Source organism: Diabrotica undecimpunctata, chromosome 3, assembly GCF_040954645.1.
Source record: "Diabrotica undecimpunctata isolate CICGRU chromosome 3, icDiaUnde3, whole genome shotgun sequence".
Classification (NCBI taxonomy): Eukaryota; Metazoa; Arthropoda; class Insecta; order Coleoptera; family Chrysomelidae; genus Diabrotica; species Diabrotica undecimpunctata.
Window position 1 is genome coordinate 167,388,778 of NC_092805.1, and position 22,498 is coordinate 167,411,275.

A 22,498-nucleotide genomic window follows, 5' to 3' on the forward strand; every position below is an offset into this window, starting at 1 on the left:
TCGCATTTTAGTTATCGTTACATAGCTTATAGTTAAAAGCTGAACGCTCATTATTAATCAAGTATATTCATATAGAAGAAAACGTCCTTAGTTGAAGTGATAATTATTAGTAACATTTTAATCTGAATCAGTGCTAGTGTAGTGTGTCACGGACTAGTGTGGACAGTGATCGGATGTTTTCAATAAGAGAACTTGCGCTAAAACTTTGCCTAGATATTAATTTATTTGTAGTAATATTCAATTATTAAACTACGTACATATTGTTTAAACTGATTATGTTATTATTTCCCACGCCAGTGGGTGGTCCTTCAAGTTGGAAGTAATGACAATACTTAGTACGCTCTAAATGGTAGCAAGATCGCCATCCTAATTTGTTGAACATTTAATTCTACCAGCACTTATTCCCATATTTCTCATGTCTCCATCTGAACTAGTATTATGTATTTATTAAGCTTTAAAGGTGTTGAATGCCGGGGGATTATCTGAATTACATAGTTTACAGTGGAAATTAAATACAACAGACAATGTTTAATAATTCTAATCTATATGTTTAAAGTGAATTCCACCTTGCATTGATACGACGAATCCAATTGTTGGTAATGCCATAATTAACGTTCCCGTAATTCAACTTCTGTTTCCATTTCGTCTCGGTTGCCATAAACTATGATTTCAGATGTCACCAAAAATAAAAATCCAGTACATTGCATTCGAGACTTCGTGGTGGCCATGGAATGGGTCCATTCCTACCAATCAACGACGAGGATAATTGGTATCAAGAAGATTTTTAACAGTTCAGGTAAAATGTGCTAGGGCTCCGTCGTAAAAAAACCACATTTCACGGCGTGTTTGCAAAGGCACGGCTGCAAGAAGTACCGGCAAAACATTTTGTAAGAAATTATAGTAGGCCTTTCCGTTTAGTGTTCTGGGTAATTCATATGGTCCTATCAAACGATTGTTAATTATTCCAGCCCTCAAATTTATGCTAAATTTTCATTGAATATTTATCCTACCTATTAAATAAAAGTTCTCGTCACCCCATATGTGGCAATTATGAACATTATACACGCTGTTTCTCGTGAAACGTGCTTTATCCGCACACATACAAAATGTTAATTTTAGAGGAAGATCACCTTGTTGTAAATCTTGTACTCTTTGATACGGATGTAGAAGTTGTATCCTAAATGTTCTATGAACGTTCTTTGATATTGCAATATACATAAATTCCCGGCATAAATTTAGACAGCTAAAGTACTCTTACGCTGCGCTTGGTACGAATCGAAAATATTTTCGCCGTGTTCCAAAATATCTGTTTACTAAAGTTGTGACAGTCTACGTTTAGATATTCGTACTGCACGTAGTTGAAGATTTCTTTTTGCATACCAAATTGTATTTTCGTTTTTAACCAAACGGTCGAATTTAGAAAAAAAATGTTACAAGACTTTTTTGCTCTAAATCGTGGCTTCTACCTATACCAATCAGGAACTCACTATTTTCGGGGACAGTTATATGAAGTTATATGGTTCTGAAGTTATTTCTTGTGGGATTTTATTATTATGTACTGTATTTAATGGGAATTTAAAAAAGATTTTAGTTTAAATACGTATATTTTGTTGTATCGATTTCCACCTCAGAAATCGTTACCAAAATACAAATTAAATTATTAAATTTTCAATATTTTTGCGTTTGCGTTTTGCGTTCCTGGGACGACTTTTCATCGAATTAGATATTTATTTTCGCATGCGGGTTTACATGTGGTGTATCAAATTTTATACTTTTGATATAAGATTGATGTTCACCTAGTTTAAGATTTAATGGTATTGATGTTTCACCTAAATAAAAATGTATTGTTTCAGTTAAGAAGCCTCTACAAAAATATATTAGTTCCCACCTTTACACATCGTTTCTTTCTGTAAAAAAGCGTTAAACTGTTGATTACTTTCTACAGACCAATAAAAACAGACACACAGTTGGTATAGTTGGAAAATACCACGCCTGATTTACTCCAGAAAAACAACAATTGACCAGATTCATTCAATAAGACACATCCTCAAGAAAACATTAGAATTTAACATTGAAACCCATCACCTACTCGTCGACTTCAAGGCCGCATATGACAGTGTCAAGAGAGAACAGTACTATACCAATAAATGCGTGAGTTTGGTATACCAGAAAAGCTTATCCGATTAACGAGAATGGCAATGTCTAAAGCCAACGTTAGGATACAGGGAGAAAATTCTCGATCCATTGAGATAAAGGATGGACTCAGACAAGGGGATGCCCTAGCTTGCCTTCTATTTAAAATTGCCTTATAAAAGGCAATCCGAGACACACGAATTAGAGACGGCGGTACTATTTACAATAGATCGATACAAATTTAGCATAAGCTGATGACATTGACATAATAGGACGTAGCAAGCGAGATGTTGAGCAATATTTTTTAGAATTGGAAACGGTGGCGAAACAGGTCGGTCTAGTCATCAACGAAGACAAAGTACATGTTGGTCACTAAGGATCCTATAGTAAATGAGGAACGGGATACAGCCTTTGGAAGACATATCTTTGAACGTGTTGACAGCTTTACATACCTTGGTCCGCTAGTGACTACTACCAATAAATCAAGCGAAGAAAATAAAAGACGAATATACCTTACAAATAGGGCATGATATGGACTCCAAAAAACATTCCACTCAAGAAATATCCAAAGATATACTAAAATTTTTATATATAAAATAAGAAAAGGTCCTCCAAACGGGGGTTGTAGCGTTAGGAATTAGCAACCTAACACACAGAAAAACATAAGAGTAAGAAAACGAAAATCGCAAGATGAAAAAGCCAAATACGAAAACACATCCCCGGGTGGAAATCCACACCTCTGGTAGAGGGAGCCCCATCGGATACGGGGAGGGAGGCAATGTTGCGAAGAGTTCGGAAGACCCAGTCTTATCAAAGCTCAACCAAAAATCAAAACGAAGAAAAGATAGAACATTCATATGTGCAACATGGAATATACAAGGATAGAACAAAAAGACGACGGAAGTGATCAAGGAGTTTAGAGTAAGCAACATCGACATACTAGTAATAACAGAAACCAAAAAGAAAGGAAATGGAACGGAAACAATAGAAGGCCATATCCACTGCTGGAGCGGAGTTAATAAAGAATGTAGAAGAATGTACAAAAATAAATGTAATATATCACATATTACGATGGGTATTAGAGAAGCATTACGATTTTATAGAGTTATGAAACAAGGAAAGAAAGGCACTATTTCAGAAGCACCAGAAACATAAACAGGTAGAAAATCAAAGCAAAATAGACGATATTGCAACACAAAAAATTCGAAAAAAGTGCATTCGTTTTATTTTTAAGATAAGATAACCTACATTGGATAAACTTTTAGTAGACATTAATAGTGACGAATCACTGCCACACATAACAGGAGATAAAATTGTAAAAAAAATTTCATGAATTAGATTTCGTTTATATTTTGCCATAGAAACTATGTTATCGTGCATTTTCAAATTGAGTATAATTAATTTGTCTTTAATAAACTAGTAAAGCCTACCTTTTATACAGCACATTATAAGCCCTGCTATGATGCAGTTCTTGGTTTTTCCGCCTCCACGTAATCTTCGGTAGGGGAAACCCTCGTACAGTACAAATGAGTATTCGATTTCTCAATTCAATTTTTCTTCGCGATTTCGGCGAAACTTCTTTTATGTCGAGTATGTGTGGTTTCTTTGGCACTGAAACAAAAAATAACAATATAGATAAGAGTTACGATTTAACAGATCAAGATTTATATTTTTAGTAAAAGTAAAATAGTAAAAAAAAATATATTTAACTGATAGATAGGTATATTGAAAAATGCCTAATCATGTGTTTTAACGAAATATCAGAGTAATGATAATGTAAGAAAAATAATATAAACGATAAATTTTCCTATGTAGACTATTTCTTCATTTTTGGTTAAAACCCTACTTAAAATGTTTTTATGCTGACTCGTCAAGTGCTCTGCAATAAACACAAAACTTGCCAAAAGTCCGAAGTACCCATCCCCATATCTGTTTAAAATTCGAGAAAAGCGACTTAAACAAAAAAATCCAAAGGCTATCATCGCATGGAGCGGTTCCTTTTTCAAACGTACCTGTCGGCAGCTCTTGCAGCAGTTTTTTGCCGGGATCGGCATAGTTTTTTTCAAATAAACTAGCACTGATTTATGTAAAAATGTTGTTTTGAAATGTTAAAAGGGCGTCATCGTGCCTTTTATGTTTATGAGAGATCGCGACAAAATTAAAATACAATTCTGCATAATGGGGCCGGGGCCATTGCCGGGGCGCTTGAGAACCTCACTCGATGCTAGCAGTACATTTTCAAACAGCGGCGGTACCTATTCCGAGTACCAATCTTATAAATGTTTATTCAGATCTTTTTTCCAAGGATTATTCCTATTGAAATAAAACATATTCAAAGTAATTTGACTGTCTGTTTGTCATTTGTAATTGAATCGTTTATTTCAGAAACCCGACAAGTGCAGTTTTTCATATTTTCGACAAATGAAGAAAAACTGATTATCTCTCACAAATCTGAAAATTTGTTCTTTAATTTTTTATGTATATTACTTAATACCTTTCTAAAACAGATGACATAGTCCATTATATTTTAATTATTTCCAATTAAATAAAAAAAAATTAATAATTTTTTACACTTGATGGGTTTCTGAAAAAAAATTGAAAAAAAATATATTTTTGAGGAAATTTCTTTCAATTTTAGAACAGGACGTGCTTTTAAATAAAATAAATAACAATTTAATGAACTTATTTTATTATTATGATCAAGAAACAATAATATAAATGGAATAGATTATACAATTACACTCTTCTTCTGTTGTGGGCCACTGTATGATGTTATTATTCTTCTTCATGTACCATGTCCTTTCAGAACGTTAGTTACCATCATAGCTATCTTAATTTTATTCACTGCCACTCTAAATAGCATGCTTGTATCAACACCATACCAATCTCGCAAGTTCTTCAACCATGAGGTTCTTCTTCGTCCTGGACTGCGTTTGCCTGCTATTTTTCCTTGCATGATATTTTGTAGCAACCTATATTTGGGACCTCTCATTACATGTCCGAAATACTCCAGCTTTCTCTGCTTGATGCTTTTTATGATCTCAATAGTCTTGCTGAGACGTTTTATTATTGTGGAGTTTCGAATTTTCTCCATCCAGGAAACTTTTAAAATTCTTCTATAGTACCACATTTCGAAAACCTCAAGGCGATTTAGATCGATTTTATTCACAGTCCAGGACTCGACACCATAAAGTAAGACCGAGAAAACGTAGCAGCGAAGTAGGCGTATCCTCAATGCCAATTTTACGTCTCTGTTACATAACACCTTGGACATCCTTCTAAAAGCTACTTTAGCCTGCTCTATCCTAGACCTAATTTCGCCGTGACTTTCTACGTTACAATTTAATTGCTGTCCAAGGTAAACGATTTTATCAACTTGCTCAAGTTTGGTATTATTTACATAGATAGACGGTTTTATTGCTGTTGTTTATTTATTACGAGTATTTTGGTTTTCCGTATGTTCAGATCCAGACCTGCCTCCCTACAACTCTTAACGACACTATCAAGTAGTGTTTGCAGATCTTCTTGACTAGAAGCTAGGCGTACCGTATCGTCCGCATACCGAAAATTATTGATGACTTCACCGTTCACACGTATTCCTTCTTGTTTTTCAGAAAGAGCTTTTCTGAAATTTTTTTCGGAGTAAACGTTGAAAACAGGGGTGACAAGAGGCATCCCCTCCGTACTCCTCTTTTAATATTAAGAGCCTGTGATTCCACATTATTTACTCAAACGGATGTTGTTTGATTCCAATATAAATTTGCAATTATTTGAACATCTCTGCCGTCCAAGCCAATGTCTTTTAGAGCTTTGATCAATATACAGTGATTAACACGATCAAATGTTATTCTCGTTATTTCTTTGAATTTTCGATATTCTCATTTATTTCGTCTTTTTGACATTCATTGTTAGACCATACTCTTTTCCATACTCCACTATTCTGGTCACCAATCTCTGAAGATCTTCAATATTTTCGGCTAAGATTACAGTACCGTCCGCATATCTAATATTGTTAATGGGAACTCCATTTACCTATATTCCAGCTGTTTCACCCTTAAGAGCGTTTTTCAGGATCTCTTCGGAGTAGGCATTAAAAAGAATTGGCGACAATACGCATCCCTGTCTCATTCGACATCTAATTTCAATTTCTTCTGACAGCTGTTCGTTAACACGTACTTTTGCTCGCTGTTTATAGTATAACTTTGATATGATCCTGAGGTCGTTGTAGTCAATCTTCCTTGATTTCGAGACATTCATTAATAATTGTTTATGTCGTACTTTATCGAATGCTTTATTATAGTCAATAAAACATGCGTATATATCTTAATTGACGTCCAGGCATCTTTGTATCAGTATATTAAATGAAAAAAGAGCTTCACGCGTTCCTAGTCCTTTGCGAAAACAAAATTGGGTATTATTAACGTCTATGTCCAGTTTGTGATATATTCGGTTATGTATGACTTTTAGTAGTATAAATTTGGAGTTGATTTAAATATACTCGGTTCGCTATTCCCAGTCCGAACTGTCTAGTGAATTTAGTAATTATTTTTTTGCGAAGTTAGTTACTTTTTGACAGACTAAAAGTGGCTGGAAATTACTATAAAACCAAGCACACGTACTCATAGCCAATATTATTAGTAAACAAATTAAATAGTAAATAAAATAGAACTTTGCGAATTACCGACATTCAATATTTATTTATCTGCACCATATAATAAATAGTTATGTTAAATTATAACAACTAAAATATATTTTTTTAATACATACTACCCAAAATTTAATGGGTTTAGTATACACTTCCACTATTTAGAATAATTTTTCTTTTTTTAAAGAAAGAAGTCTGCAATAGTAGGATACTTGGACTATTAATACTGAGAAGTAGGAATTGTTGTGTTGTAGGTTTCCGACAATGAATCTGTCAAAATATGCCCCAGCTAAGCGAATGGAGTATAACAGCCTAGCAGTACAATGAACGTAGGCGGGGCCACCAAACGAATTAATCAAAATAACATTAATCTGTATTCCTTCACACGTTAGCATTTTAGGCAATGAGACTGCTGATACTGCTGCAAAGGAAGCCATTACAATCAAATCAGACATCAAATCCTTTCAACTAGCATCAGATCTAAAACTACTTTTCAGGTCCCAAATCAATAAGTCCTGGCAAAACCAATAGAAAAGATTTTGGAACTAATGAAAAAATTTTTGAATACCCAATTTTGAGGGTTTTCTATCTCTTAACAAATAAAATGTTTATATTTAAGTATTGATAGTTGCCTTTTTGTCGTGTAAATTGTTCTGTAGGTTAAAACAAGTTGTTTACTTTTTAATTTGATGTCAGGTCCTTCAATTCATTTATTTAATTTTTTGATTCATAGGTTTGATTCATAGGTTTCTTAAGAGTAAAATTAATTTTAATATCAATGTTACAGGAGAATATAGTCGGTTAAGATTAAAATGGACAAAAATTTACGTCGTTTAATTAAAAAGAAGACATTATTTGATATTTTCCAAACAATATCTTTGAAAACATATTTTTGTTTAGCTAATAGTGGATGTGAAAATAAAATTAGTTATATAAATATGAAATAAAATAAACATTAACTCCAAAACTACTATTTAATTTAAAAATAATTCCAAAAGGAACTATAAACGAAGTAAAAGTCTCACCGAATTAAATGTTCAAACCAACCACCACCTTGTGCCAAACAAAAACCAAATCTATTATACAACGCCTTTCTCATGGCGTTGAGTTCATTTGCCGATATGTTTTGGCTAAGTTCGACTATCTGTTGTCTTAGTTGCTCTAAGTTGGTGGCTATCGAATTTATGCTGTAGAAATTGGTGACCGATGCCATTTTATTGTACCTTATGTACTAATCGCACGTTTCATCACGTTCATTACTTGAAAGACAGCCGTTTTGTTGAAATCAAATTTCGAATAAGATAAGGAAAATCGGAAAACAAGTTCAGTCAGACAATATAATAAGTTTTTTGTGCAGCTGTTAATGAAAGTATCCTGAAAAAATTAGCTGGTTATCTATGGATTTCGTTATAGTCGTTTTTCCGATATGTTCGTGTCGTCAGACGCGTTAAATGACCTTTATTTTCGTGTTTTTCTTATAATTTTTAAGCTATTTAATTAAAAAGAATATCTATAAATTTCCGCAGTAAAAACGTCCCAGAACTAAACTTGTCTGAGAGCCTTAGATGACCTGGTGAGCAAAAGCATTACTGCTTTTTGCTTGGTATTAATAAATAATAATAATAAATATATGTTCTTTGTAAGGTTCTTCAAAATGTTATCAGTAGTACACATTTTTTTAAAATATGTTGGCATATGTCATATGAAAAATCTGTTTGTTGAGCCATTACTGAACTGCATGTTTTTGGTTCTTGTCTACGACACGTTGAATAGTTTCAATATTCTCAGCTGCACTATATGCAATTGCACTCAATTTGTCAAAACATTGTAAAAAGTATTTTAATTCAAGATATTCTTCAGAAAAATCGGTCATCTATTCCGGAATATTGCTTCCACGCCAAAATGGAAGTAACATTCGATAAGTTTTTTTTGCTCTGTGTTGAACATCATTCTTTTAATTTGATGTTAAAAATCCTTAAAAAATTTTTTGCTTATGGCCGAGAAAGAACTATAAAACTACAGGATTTTTAATAGTAATTTTAAAATTGCGATTTTCAGCAACTTACCAATTCACAGCAACAATTTGTAGCGTGAAATAATCTTAGTGAACGACATATCGATCACTTTTCGTATATTAACCACTGCATAGTGCAGCAAATGTATATTATAATACCTGCTGTTAAATTTTTAGAGATGAATTTCAGGAGAATGCATAGGAAACACCGAAGGAATGTGCGGTCGCGCCACTGCTCTGGATGCAGGACATGTTTTGTCAGGCCGAGTACATATTTGGCCAGAACTATTAGTGGATTCCACAGCATTGTTTTAAAGTTTAATATTCCGCACGCGTCGGCTACGGACCAAACTCGAAAGACGACCGACAGTCGACTCCTTTCCACACAAATATTCCCTCTTCTCAAATTTTCGGAAATTCTCAGACTCAAAAAAGTGGCCGCGAAGCCGTAAATCGCTGCAAATGACAGCACTAGTCGATAAGTGACTGTCTCTACAATAGAATCCTCATAAACAAATGTTTCTAATTGGGTAGAGGATGTATTTTTCACTCTGAGGTATGCGATTGAGGGTTTTTGCATTCTTAGCTTGCATGGGAATTCTTTAATAGTTTTTTTACTGCAGAGCTGCAAAAGGTTTTTGATTTTATATAAAAATAGATGATTGGTTTTACATGAGGATTTTTCTATAACAGAAAAAACGGATGAATATTTTACTATTCTGTAAATATTTTGTGATTTTTTTTCAATTAAAAAAAACAATGGAGAGTAGTTATCTACCAAGAGCAGTTGGAAAATATTCTATTGAACTTAATTGATCCAAGTCTCTTGAACTACGAAATTCTTCTTCGTTAAGGTTCCTTCTTCTATTTAGTTTCATGTGTTAATCTAAGCATCTCAAACCACTTTCTCCCGGCATCCGAATTAGACAACTTTAGTGCAGATGTAATGAAAGAATGCGTAAATACCTTATTAATTACTATGTACAAACTAATAGTGAATGAATGTGGGATAACAAAAAACTGCAACGTGAATTGAATACAGGGGTGATTATCGCATTACAATCGTTGTTCTCGGTTTAAATTCCTTTCTGCTTTCGTTCATGTCACCGTTTGCTGTTAGATTGAACCCAATGCGCATTGATGGCAACCTAGATGGCTACCTTTTGGGGTTCTGCTTGTTCGTAGTGCTACTCGATTTTCATTTCCCTTCATAGCCTTGTAGCCTCGAGAAACAGATTCCTTTTTGCCGAGTTATCGTTGTCTACGAAAATTACTGTGTTTTATTACTATTTACCCTTCCTCCGTCGAAGAAGAAGTAATGGATAATAGCTTGATGTCGGCACTCACATTGTGAGAATGTACTCGTCGAATATAACTTGAAAATAATAGTAAATAAATAACAATGATAATAAATATATTTTAAATACTTTAATAATGGAATATAAATGGAAATAGAATAGATATGGATTTTATGACAATATTAGATGGATGACTTAATGTCAGATCCAACCACATCGGTCTGGACTACATTACGTAGGATTCCTCCCGTTGATGGACTTTTAAAGCACCATCGAGGATGGACTTTAGCTTTTTCTAAATAACGGTGATATTCGGTTTCTTGTAAAACTTTCTTGTCTCTGTTGGCTTACTGAGTTCTTCTGGTTCTTGAAGTTCTTTGTTGATATTTTCTTTCTTCTACGGATTTTCTTTTCTTATTTATGTAGTTGCCCCTGTTGCACCAGTAAATGTTGTGTGCTGTTACAATCTGAAATTTTTAGTCAAACCAGTCATTCGTTCATGTTCTTCTTTCTTTACTTTCCATGCCTAGTACTTCTTCAGCTGCTTCTTTTAAGATGTCACACTCTTCCCAATCTTCATTTATGTTCTCATGTTTTAGTCTATTTTTCTGTTTGATTGAATATTTTCTTTATATTCTCTATGTTTGTTCGTAACTTTAAGTCCTTCTACATTGTATCAATTATGTTTAGAAACTCTTTCCTTTTGATGTTTGAAATTTTGGTCCTTACCCTACTTTCGATCAGACAGTGATTTAAATCAGTATTTCCCCAGGGATTTCTTCCACTCCTCCTCATCGTGTGACTTAGGTGAGGAGGCTTATGATCTGAAAGTTACTTTGGATGCCTTGGGTAATGGAACATTCTCTGTTTTTATTGACTGTGGTTAGGCCACCTACCTGTAGGGGTATTACACATATCGGCTTTTCTCCCTATTTACTTTACTGACTCTATTGAAGTTACTCTAACTTGACTTCGGGACTGGTGTCCCTAAAAGAAAAAGTGTGTGTTTCGAACAGAGAGCCACCAGCCTGAGCTGATGACTCTCAGTCCGAAAAAGTGTGTGCTCGGCCACTCAGCTGCCGATTTGGCAAAATAAATTGTGTTCTTTTTGCCTGCTAAGCATCCAAGTGGGGTCCGCCCACCGAACCCATGTATGCCGCACATGACTTCGGTGCTCGGAAGTCGCGATATGATCTGCATACGATCTGCCTGAAGAGCCTAAGCCTATACGGCTGGTATAAAAGCCTGACGAGTTTTTTTATATATTTTGAGTTGAATTTTTTATGAGGAAACAGTATTCACATGATATTCGATGTTGGGTTGAGACGTTGGTTTGGTTTAGACATAGAGCGATTTTTTTTGTTTTTTATACTAACTACTACTACTAAGCTAACTTAACTATGGTCAGCATTTCTTTCTGTCCTGGTGCGGATAAACATCCGCACCAGGTGAGGAGCAAATGGAGGATTATATTCGATTGGTGTCTTGAGTCTATCATATCTTTTCGAGCGGAGTGCCTGCTGACAATCACCATGTTAAGTGATTTTGATAGAATTATTAAGCTATTACCGTTTTCATTTGATTGTTCATGGATAGTGTACTTACCTATTGTAAGTTTTAAGTGCCGTTATCTTAACTTTTGTGTTTAGGTCTTTATAAGGTCATTAACTATAGATTATTTTTGAGCATGACTGATATGCTGACTGTATTTCATCATAAAACTTTCTACCTTCATCTTCTTTTTACTTTGTCAGGGTTGCGCATTAATTGGGATGTAGTTAAAGAAACGTCGTTTATATCTCAAAATACACATTTTGAGTCCAGTGGCACTGAAATCTCTTATTATATGTTTTACTCTCTTGTTTAATATGAATATACTGCTCAAGAAGTGACTTTTAGGACCGCAGAAGTAGAAAATCGTATGGTTTCTTTTGTTCATTAGTTTTCAATTTACCTTATTTCTTGTATGGCAATTATGTCTATTTTGTATCTATCTAGTTCGTTTTTAAAACTTTGGAGAGCTCCTAAACTATACAAGGTACGAATATTTCATATCGCAAACCTCAAATCGTGTTTTTTTTTCTCGTACAGTTGTCGTCAATAAACAAAAACTATCTGTGAAAAAAAAAATGATAGAATAGAAAGTATTCTTACCACCTGATAATCATTCACTAGAACAAATAAATAATACCAGTTACCTAGGGTTTTGACCGGTTTCGAAAAAATAGAGATATTGATCACAGAATTAACAGGTTTCAGATTTCTTTCGAAGCAATCCACAGAACATTAAAGAACAAGACAAGAAACAATGCAATGATAAAACTTTATAAGACAAAATAGCCAAAACTCCTCTGTTATATGGATATGAAAGCCGGATAATACTGCAACGAGATATCTTCAAGTAGTACAATCAACTCTGGAATGAATAAGAAAAAGAAGTTTCACTCATTGTAAAAACCTCACTAGTAAAACTAAAATAAACAGTTCTTAAGTTAGCGAATTAACTTATAAAATTTAAATTCTAATTAATGTCAACTATGTATTAAAACCCACTTTAATAAATCGACAATGCCGACGTAACCTACTTAGACATTTCACAAACAATACAAAATCCACTAATTTTCCTTCTCTTTACTATTGGAACCTCCGAAAATATACCGCAAAATCATTGAAGGATGGCGTAGAGGATGTTTTGCAATAGTTGCAGGTAAACCGCAACCGTACACAACTGACGGCCGCAAAAATAGGGTAAGGTGGGATAAAAATAGCCCTCCCAAGGATTCAGGTGAGTGAGACGAACTATATCACTATTTTGATGTGGTTCTATACTATACTTATCCCATTCTGACATCTGCATTGTCTTAAATCGAGTTGTTTTGTTATATTAAATATAAATGTACGTGGGTACGGGTCTAAAAACAATTAGTATTTTAGATAGAGTGGTTCAATATTTTGATGTAAAATTTAAGAAAGATTTCGATTTATTATTTTGTTCAGTTCATACTGTTCATCTGTAAATGAAGCTTTTTTCTTGGGCAAAAAGTTTTTTTTGTCAAAGGACATGCTTTGAGGAAACAATTTAATTTATTGATAGAAAATAATTTTACTCATAATCGGTTGGTTACCTTTGTTGAAGAATCCAATTACTTATAATCTTCATCCAAAAAGGGTGCGAATTTACTGTTTTGATTTGATTCTGTTAGGAAACCACGTTAAAGTTTTATTACCCAGGACTCCCACATGAAGAGCATTTGGCTGATAGTTGTGCCCTTATCGTGCATCAGAGTGCTATAGGGGGAAAGGGATGGTCTGGAGCATTGGAGCGCGGTGGAGTGACTCCTGTTTTTACTCGAGCTAATACACCTCGCTCCAATGAATTGTTACACCCGAACGTAATTCTTAGGGTTGAACATATCCCACAGGCTGGGTTTAATTAAATTGCTTGCTTGCTTACTTGCATTTCAGTTCAGTCAACTCATTTTAAAAGAAAAATTCCATTATACCCGACCTCTCTAATACATTTTGCTGTTTACTTTATTTATAATTTGATTTAGTTTTCGCAACACGTCTTGGATATAAATAAATTGGACATTTTTGTTGTAATTCCCCAACCGAAGGCGAATTTCTTAGCTTTTAGTTAATCAACTAACTGTAAATCGTCTGGGCATAGTCTACGAGGCCGCAAACGACGTGATCTTCATAAATAAATCATGACACCGAAGATTCTTCAAATGTCTCAGAGTTGACTGCGATGCGTTCGCTTGATTTCTGTCCCTATCATCGGATGAATTTGTTATTAAAAAACCATCAAAAACGTTGTTATATACTGCTTCGAAAATTGTTGACAACCGCGAAGTATGTATGGGGAGCGTGCGACAATATTCAGGATTCTAAATTACGGGGAGCAGTTGGTATGTTTTTCGTCAATTACATTCGCAAATTTTCATCTATTATCTGGCACTTAAATATTTCAAACAACTAATACTGGCTACATAAATTCGATGTATACGATGTATTCGATATATATATATATATATATATATATATATATATATATATATATATATATATATATATATATATATATATATTATTGTGATATTTAAAGTCTTGGTGCGCCAAGCAATAATTAGCTAATTAATTTTTTTGATTAATTAAAATTATTTAAATGATATGATTATGACTCTATCACAATTTTTAATTCTTTTATCTCAGGGTTAAATTCGTGCTTCAATATCTATGCTATTACATGTGAAAGGTAAGGTCCAGAGAATACCGGAATAATAAAAAACACATATGATCTAACACTATATATTGAAATAAAAATAATGAAATAATTCACACTCAAAAGTTTTCAATAAACAAATCTCATATAAGGATTCTCAAAATTTTGTTCTCCGTACGTGAACAATCAAAATTAATGGTACAAACAATATTAATTGAAAACTCAAAATCCCAAACTATTCTAACTCTCCTAATCAAAATATTTATATCCTTTCTAAATTACGTGTAAAAATTGTGTTATCAATAAAAGAAAAAAACTGCAGAAAACAAAAATATCTCTCTCTGATGATGAGTGGTCCAAATCCTTGTTCCTTGTAGACTGTATTATCTCCTCTCAACCGCTCCCTATGTAATCAGCAATCTTACAACAGATTGTTGCAAGTATATCGTCCTTAATGATCTCCTTCAAAAGCAACAATCATTCAAATTATGATAGCCTTTCTCCTCTCGATAAACTGAATCTCTCGTTGGCCCGAGTGAAAAATGACTCTTGGAATATCTTCTCTTTACGATAAACTGAATCTCTCGTTGGCCTGAACAGTGACTCTTGGAATATAAGTAGGAAAATATGACTTACAATATTTTGCTGCTTCAGCTTCTGTCAGATACACTAACTCCACAAAAACTCACTAACATTCAACACTACTGCTTGTTACTTCTTGGGAACCACCAGAGAACAATCACTGTTCGTCTTACAGACTTGGAAAACCAACTGATTATCTTTTCTCTCTCCTCAATCTCGCTAAACTTTTTCCTACATACTTATCCCGCCTTTTTCAATCTCCGCCAATCAAAACTCGTCACAATTCCCCAATTTTTTCATTTCGATAACAAACAAATTTTTACCTATAATTATAAAATTTCCTAAAACTTATTTACAAATAATATTTTCTATAATTCTTAAAAACTAACAAAAACCTCTTTCTAAAATCTCTTCTATTTGTCTCTAATCACTGCATTAATGTATTTTGGAAAACCCCGTTCAATTGTCTTTGGATTTCACTTAAAATTATGCGGGTCACTCAAGTATAACAAAGAAATAATTTATGCAAAGCTTACATTTTGTTTAGTACAGGTAATCCAAGAATTTAATAACTTTCCTTCTTCGAAATGTTTGTTGGATATTATCCTACTTATCTGAATTATTTTAATGTTTTTGAACTTTGAAATATTTTTAAACAAACCAATATTTTTCTCGATTTTACATATCATAACAAAATATATATATATATATATATATATATATATATATATATATATATATATATAAGATAAATAAGATTAATGTAAGGGTTTAATTTATGATTGAACACTAGCAAAGAAATTTGATAATAGAGGAAAGTGGCCTAATATTGGATACATTTTTTTCAACCGCTACTTTTTACAAAAAAATAATTCTAATTTTGTTTGGTTTTTATTAATTTATTTGGTATAACTATCTATTATGTTCTGGTAGGATTGAAATAACTCTAAAAGATACCAGTAGGCGATAATAAAATGTTAATAAAAAAAACCCAAATTCGACAGTTTACAAAATAATCGTCTAATATTGGATAGGATCTGGTATTAGGGAAAAGCTTATGTCATGTACATGTACAATGTAAACAATATATTTGTTATTTTGCTGATTACAAAATATCAATTTCATTTCAGTAAATGATATTTATTATTCTGAAAGGTACAAAAAAGACAAGTTAATGGTGACTATCCATCCATACAAAATTCGCAAATGAAATTAATGTTGCCTTCGGCTCCACGTTCTTTGCGTAAATTAGTATCAGCGTTTATGTTTTCTTTCTGCATGTATTAGAGTCAAAGTGTACCACTTTCTTAACACCGCTTGCAGTTTTAGGCGATAGTGCTTCTTCAAGAGCTTTTTTATCAGGCGATCCACTAATTAAAGCAGCTGCACCAGAATTCTTTCGTTTAATTCCTGATGGACCAGGTAAAATAGGCAAAGGTTTTAAGTCAGTTGGTTTTACAAAATTATTGTCATCAACAAGAGAAGTTTCTAACTTTTCATGGATTGCAAAATCTTGGTCACGAAACAAATCTCTATCAAATGGTATAATGCCACATTTTCGAAAACCATGCAACAAGAGTTCCATTGATGCTGTCCTTAAATAAGCTTTTCCAAACAAACCAGCAATCTAGTACGGGGAAATTTTTCTACCAGGATTATTTCTTAACTAGTTTTCGAGTTGTTGGCAATAATATGTATTTAAAGGTCCCATAAAGGCTACATCTAAAGGTTGTATCTTATGAGTTGAGTGTGGAGGTGGGCATATTACAATGATATTATTTTCTCGAGCTTTATTAGTAACCTCCAAGTTTCTTGTATGCGAGTTGTGACCGTCTAAAATTAAAACGACAGGATCTTCGGCGGATGGCTTAGTATAAGAAATAAAATGATCCAAACACTGCGTAAATAAGTAGGATTGAATCCACCCAAAAGCAATCTTCCAATTGCTGCCAATTGCTCCAGGAGGGGCTCCATCCATCAATTCTGCTTTAAAACTTTCTCTCGGGGAGATCATCATTGGGGGAATATAATGCCTATTTGTATTTATACGTATAACAACTGTAACAAATGAACCTCTTTCCGAAGTTGTTAAAGCTCCAATTTGTTTTTTTCTTTTTAAGCCTATAAATTTAGTATGCTTGTGTTGAACAGCTGTTATCCCGGACTCGTCAACATTATAAATCCTGCTTGGATTAAATTTTATCTTTTCTGGTTCCAAAATATCATAAAGTTTCTTAAGCTTTTCTTTAGTAAATCCTTTGATTCTAGCAGCAGATACACCTTGTGGCGTTCGAAATGAAATAATCTTGTTACGGTTTAAAAAATTCCTTAGCCATTTTCTTCCTGCAGGAGCCTTCGAGATAGAAAATGGATGTGGCAAATTGTTGGCCAAAGCCAACTAAAGGCTAAACGACGAATATCTTTTGAGGTTAAACCATTAAACCTCCTTTAATACGCCTTTTCCAGATCAATAAAGCATATATGTATTTCTCTATTTTTATTGATTACTTTCTCACTTACTTGTCTTATTGTGAATATGTGGTCTTGCGTACTTCTGTCCTTCCTGAATCCACATTGTGTATCTTCCATACTTGGTTCTATTTGGGTTTTTATTCTTGTTTCTATTATTCTTGCGAATACTTTCCCAGGAATATTTGATATAGTAATACCTCGATAATTATTACAGTTTCTCTTTATTACAGTGTCGCCCTTTTTGTTTATTGGTAGTATAATATCTTTCTTCCAGTCCTGTGGTATTTCTGCTCTCTTTATGATATCATTCATTAGTTCTTTCATGCTGTGCACTTCCTCTATTCCCTATATTTTATCATTTCCGGGGTGATATGATCCTTGCCTGGTGCTTTGCCTAATTTAACTCTTTCAATTTCCTTTTCTAGTTCCTCTGTTGTTATGGGTTCTACTTTTTGTTCTTCATTTATTTCTTGTATCTCCACTATGTTATCTACGTCTGTATGAGTTAGCTCTTTGAAATGTTCTCTCCATCTTTCCATTATTTGGTTTTCTTCTGTTATTACCTTTCCATTCTTGTCTTTTATATTCGGCATCATGTGTTCTTTCTTTTGTCTGAGCTGTTTTAATGCGCCATAGAAGAGTTTTTGGTTTTCTCTATAATTATTTGTCATTTTTAGTCCAAACTTTTCCCACGACCTTTCTTTTTCTGCTTTCACAGCTATTTTAACCTCTTTTCTTTTTTGTTTATATGCCTCATAATCTTCAGGGCGCTTTGTACTTAGATATCTCTTCCATTTTTCTTTTTTGTTCTTTACTTTCCTTCGTATTTCGTCCGTCTACCATTCAGTTCTCCTCATGCTATTGTTTGCTATTTTTGTCTTCCCGCAAGTTTCCTCAGCAGCTATGATTAAGTTGGTCTTGAGATTTTCCCACTTTTCTTCTATACTTGCAGTTTTTGCCCTACCTTTCAAAATATTGTCTAATTTTTCTTGGAATATCTTCTTATATCTTTCTTCTTTTAATTTGTAGCTTTTTACTTTTTCATTTACTACCTTTCTCCTCTTTTCTTCCTTTTCTTTTGCTTTTCTCATTCTCATTATTACTAGATGATGATCACTGCCAATCTCTGAGCCTCTTTTCACTTTCGTGTCTTGTACTCTTTTCCATTTATTGCTACTTACCAAAAAGTAATCTATGATTGATTTTTCATTTCTGCTTTCTTATACTTTCGTGTATTTGTGTACTTTTTTATGTTTAAATTTTAAATTTGATATAACAAGTTTATTCTCCATACATATTTTTATTATTCTTTCACCATTTTTGTGTAGTATTTCTTCTCCTTCTTTTCCCATGCATTCCTCAATTTCATTGTTATTATTTCCGACTCTATTCTAGATCTCCCATTACAATTATATTTTCTTCCCCATTGTCAATTTGCATTTGGAGCTCCTCGAAAAATTTTTCCTTCTCTTCCTTTTTTTGCATCTGCATTTACTCCGTAGGCTGTTGATATTGTCCATATTTCCTCGTCTATCAGTTTCATTTTCAGCGATAATATTCTCTGGTTGACATAATATGTTTCTTCTATAACGTAGTATTGTAGTCTCTTCCATGCAATTATTATCCCTACGCCTTCTTTTGCTCGCTCCTTTGCATCAGCTCCTACCCAAAATAACCAATATCCTTTGTGTATCTTCTTAAAACCTCTCCCGTTCATTTTCGTTTCCGTTATTCCTAATGTTTCTATTTTTGTCTGATCATTTCTTCTACAAATGTAAACTTTTAAAGTATAAACAATTACACGACACGGGAAAGGCCTACGCGAAGGCCTACAAACGATCTAAAACTTTTAAATCTGCTTCTTTTTGATTGCACAAGTAAGTTTATCGAAACCACAGAACTTCAGCTACAAATTCCACCCAATACCGCCTTCGTGGAGGCCTTTCCCGTAATGTTTGGTCGGTTGCACTTTAAAAGATTAAATTCTGCGTTTTTTCGGCATATTTCAAATGACTCAGATTTATTGCCAAAACTAAAATCAAAATTTCATGTACAAACAAATACTGCGTACGAAAGCTGCACTTTTCACCTTTAAAATGCATTTAATTTGTCCATACGCTCTGACCAAAACATATCGAATTTTTACTGTCAAGTTGATAAAAATTTGATTCCTATTTCGATAGAAACTCTCGTAATGGTTAAACTCCTAATGTTAATGTTTAAGTTACTGACTTTTAAGTTATCGCATGATCAATACAAAAAAAAAACGACAATGTCTCGCCAAATCAGCATGTTCCAATCTCTTCTTAACATTTTTTAAGAAGATGCCAAGTGTATAATCGTCCACCTATTATTATTTAATTTCTAGACAATTTCCTGTCGGGACTACAAACTTCCCGTCTTTCGATGTGGGCATGTTCACAAAAAATACAAAAAATCACAATGGACGTAAACGTTTTTTAACACGAGGTAAAAATATCCCCGATCCGCTAAGTACTTTTTAAAACTGTTGAAATGACGAGTTCCAAATTATGAATGAAACGATTTTGGAAAAGTTCTGACGCAATCGTCGTACAACTTAAATACTTTTGATGGCAATGAACGAGGTTTTGGGATAAAAGTTTTAAATTAAAGTTGTTGCATAATTGAAAATTATAGTGAGGCGTTAATGGAGCGCCAGTGTCATAATTTTTAGTGCATTTGGCTAATGCTCGCAAAATTGATCGTAAAAATTATTATGTCGTGGGAGGATGACCCTAATATAGTTGGTATTTATGTACAAGGACAATGTAAAAAGTGCTTGATTTACTCCATAGAAATTCATTTAAAATTACATAGAGTTTTGAACCTTAATTATCAACAATGAAAAATTGGACAGAAAACTTAAAATGTGATCGTACGTGTACTGGTTAATGATTAACGTAACACATATAAACAAATGTATATAGATATCGCTAAGACTATGGTTGAAGGTAATCATATTAGTGCTGGGAAAAACCTACCGGTTATAACCCAAAACCAGTTTTTTTACTACGCAATAACTGGTTTTTCCGATTATTTCTTATTCTGGTTCTAACCGGTTTTTTCTTTTGAAAGTAATAACTGGTGAAAAAACGGATCAGTTATCTTCACAGTTACGCTGAGAAGTCAGGAGCTACTTTACCAAAGTTGGAAAACTTTCTCCTTTCTGCTCTTTCCAGATTGAAGGGGCCATCATCATAATCATTCTGGCTTTACAACCCTGCGTGGGTCCTAGCCTCCTCAAGAATATCTCTCCAGTCGTCCCTATCCATCGCCTTCCTCTTCCAAGCACGTATTCCCATATTTCTCATATCTTCATCGATGTTATCGAAGAACCTTGTTCTGGGTCTTCCTCTTTTTCTCTGACCAATAGGTCTATCAAGGAGAGTTTTTCTAGCTGGGTCATTTTGTTCCATCCGCATTACATGTCCTATCCACCTCAGACGTCCTATCTTACTATGTTTTACGATATCTGGTTCCTGATAATATATTCTGTAAAGTTCGAAGTTGTATCGTCTTCTCCACACTCCATTGTCATACACTGCTCCATAGATTCGCCTTAGTACTTTTCTTTCGAAATATCATAACATGTTTTCATTATTTTTTGTTAGAGCCCAGGTCTCTGAATCAGGCGTAGTATTGTTTTAGAGTTTTATTTTTGTACTCCTCGATATAATTGTAGATTTAAGGAGGAGATTGAGCCCAAAATAGCATCTGTTGGCCGTGCAAATTCCGCGGTTTATCTCTGCGGTAGTATTATTTTCAGTGTTAAGAAGCGCTCCCAGGTATACAAATTCGTTCACTGCTCAATGACGTCGTTTTCTATAACGAGTGGTCGTAGGATTTGTGGTTGCGTGCTTATTTTCATATACTTCGTTTTGTTGGTGTTTATTATTAAACCTATGTTTTGTAGCTGATTCTTTTAATACGCCTCTCGTACAGCGTTTTTCGTTCTTCCGACAATATTGATATCATCAGCATAGGCCAGGATTTGCACTGATTTATTACAGGGTTGCAATCTGATGAATTATAGATTTACCACCTCTGAAACCAGCCTGGTATTTTCCTACTATCCGTTCCGCATATGGTGCCATACGGTGACATAGTACTCTGGAAAATATTTCATACGCTGCATTTAGAAGTCTAATTCCTCTGTGGTTAGAGCGTTCAAAGATATCTCCTTTTTTGTGTATGGTACATAGTATTCCAATATTCCAATCATTGGTGAGGGATTTCTGTGTCCATATTTCTTTTATAAGCTGCTGTAATGCCATAATGGTATCATGACCACCTTTTTTATATAGTTCAGCTGGGAGATTATCTATTCTAGGTGATTTGTTTCTGGCAAGTTTTTTAACTGCATCTGTAACTTCAAGAATCGTTGGTGGTTCCTCTTCCCTCTCATCTGCTCCCCTTACCTCATCTCTTTCGTCTTTCAGGTTTTCTTCTTTTTCTTCCATATTAAATGTCTGGTTAAAGTATGTCCATCTACTCAATGTATCTTTTCTTGTTCCAAGGGGGCCAAGTGGCTTCAAAATCAAACTATAAAACTTTTTTTTTGCCCTACAATCTCCCACTATTATCATTGGTCCATTCTCAGGAATGTTTAAGATGGTTTCATGTATCAGGTGGTATGTTTCTTCTATTATATCTTCTACTGCTTCGAATGTTGGCTTATGCACCTGTATATTGTGCATTATTCGATCATTTACTGGAAGTTATTCATGTACATATTTTGCTCAATGTTTTTGGCATAAAATTTTTTATTGGCATTTTACACCATTCTACTCGGAATCGATAAGGCGTCAGTTGCTAGCCAAACTGCAGAGCATAGGATTTCCTTGCTCAGTCTTTAGTTCATAACGCTCTCTGGAAATATGCTGATTCCCCGTTGCCTACCTGATCGCAGTATCACCGCCGGTTGAACTACGATGTGGTTGCCGCCTGTGAGTACTTGACACCAAACCTGTATGGATTATATAGCCCCAGTGCGACAATGACATAGCTTCTGCCCTATAGCATGCCCTCAGTTGATCCGCGGGTACTTACTTGGTTGAAACTTATTCGTACCTATCCTGCATATATACAGCAACGTTCTCTATCAGCCA

At 34.0% G+C, this 22,498-nt stretch overlaps 1 protein-coding gene across 2 annotated transcripts in view; it reads right to left on the reverse strand.

The window, feature by feature from the left end:
- vn (membrane-bound neuregulin protein vein) overlaps positions 1–22,498 on the reverse strand; it is a 304,648-nt gene that overhangs the window by 24,015 nt on the left and 258,135 nt on the right. For both annotated transcript variants that reach the window (XM_072527512.1, XM_072527511.1), the window contains exon 2: positions 3,564–3,744. In XM_072527512.1, the coding sequence (XP_072383613.1) occupies positions 3,564–3,744 (181 nt within the window). The remainder of the gene's footprint in view (positions 1–3,563; positions 3,745–22,498) is intronic.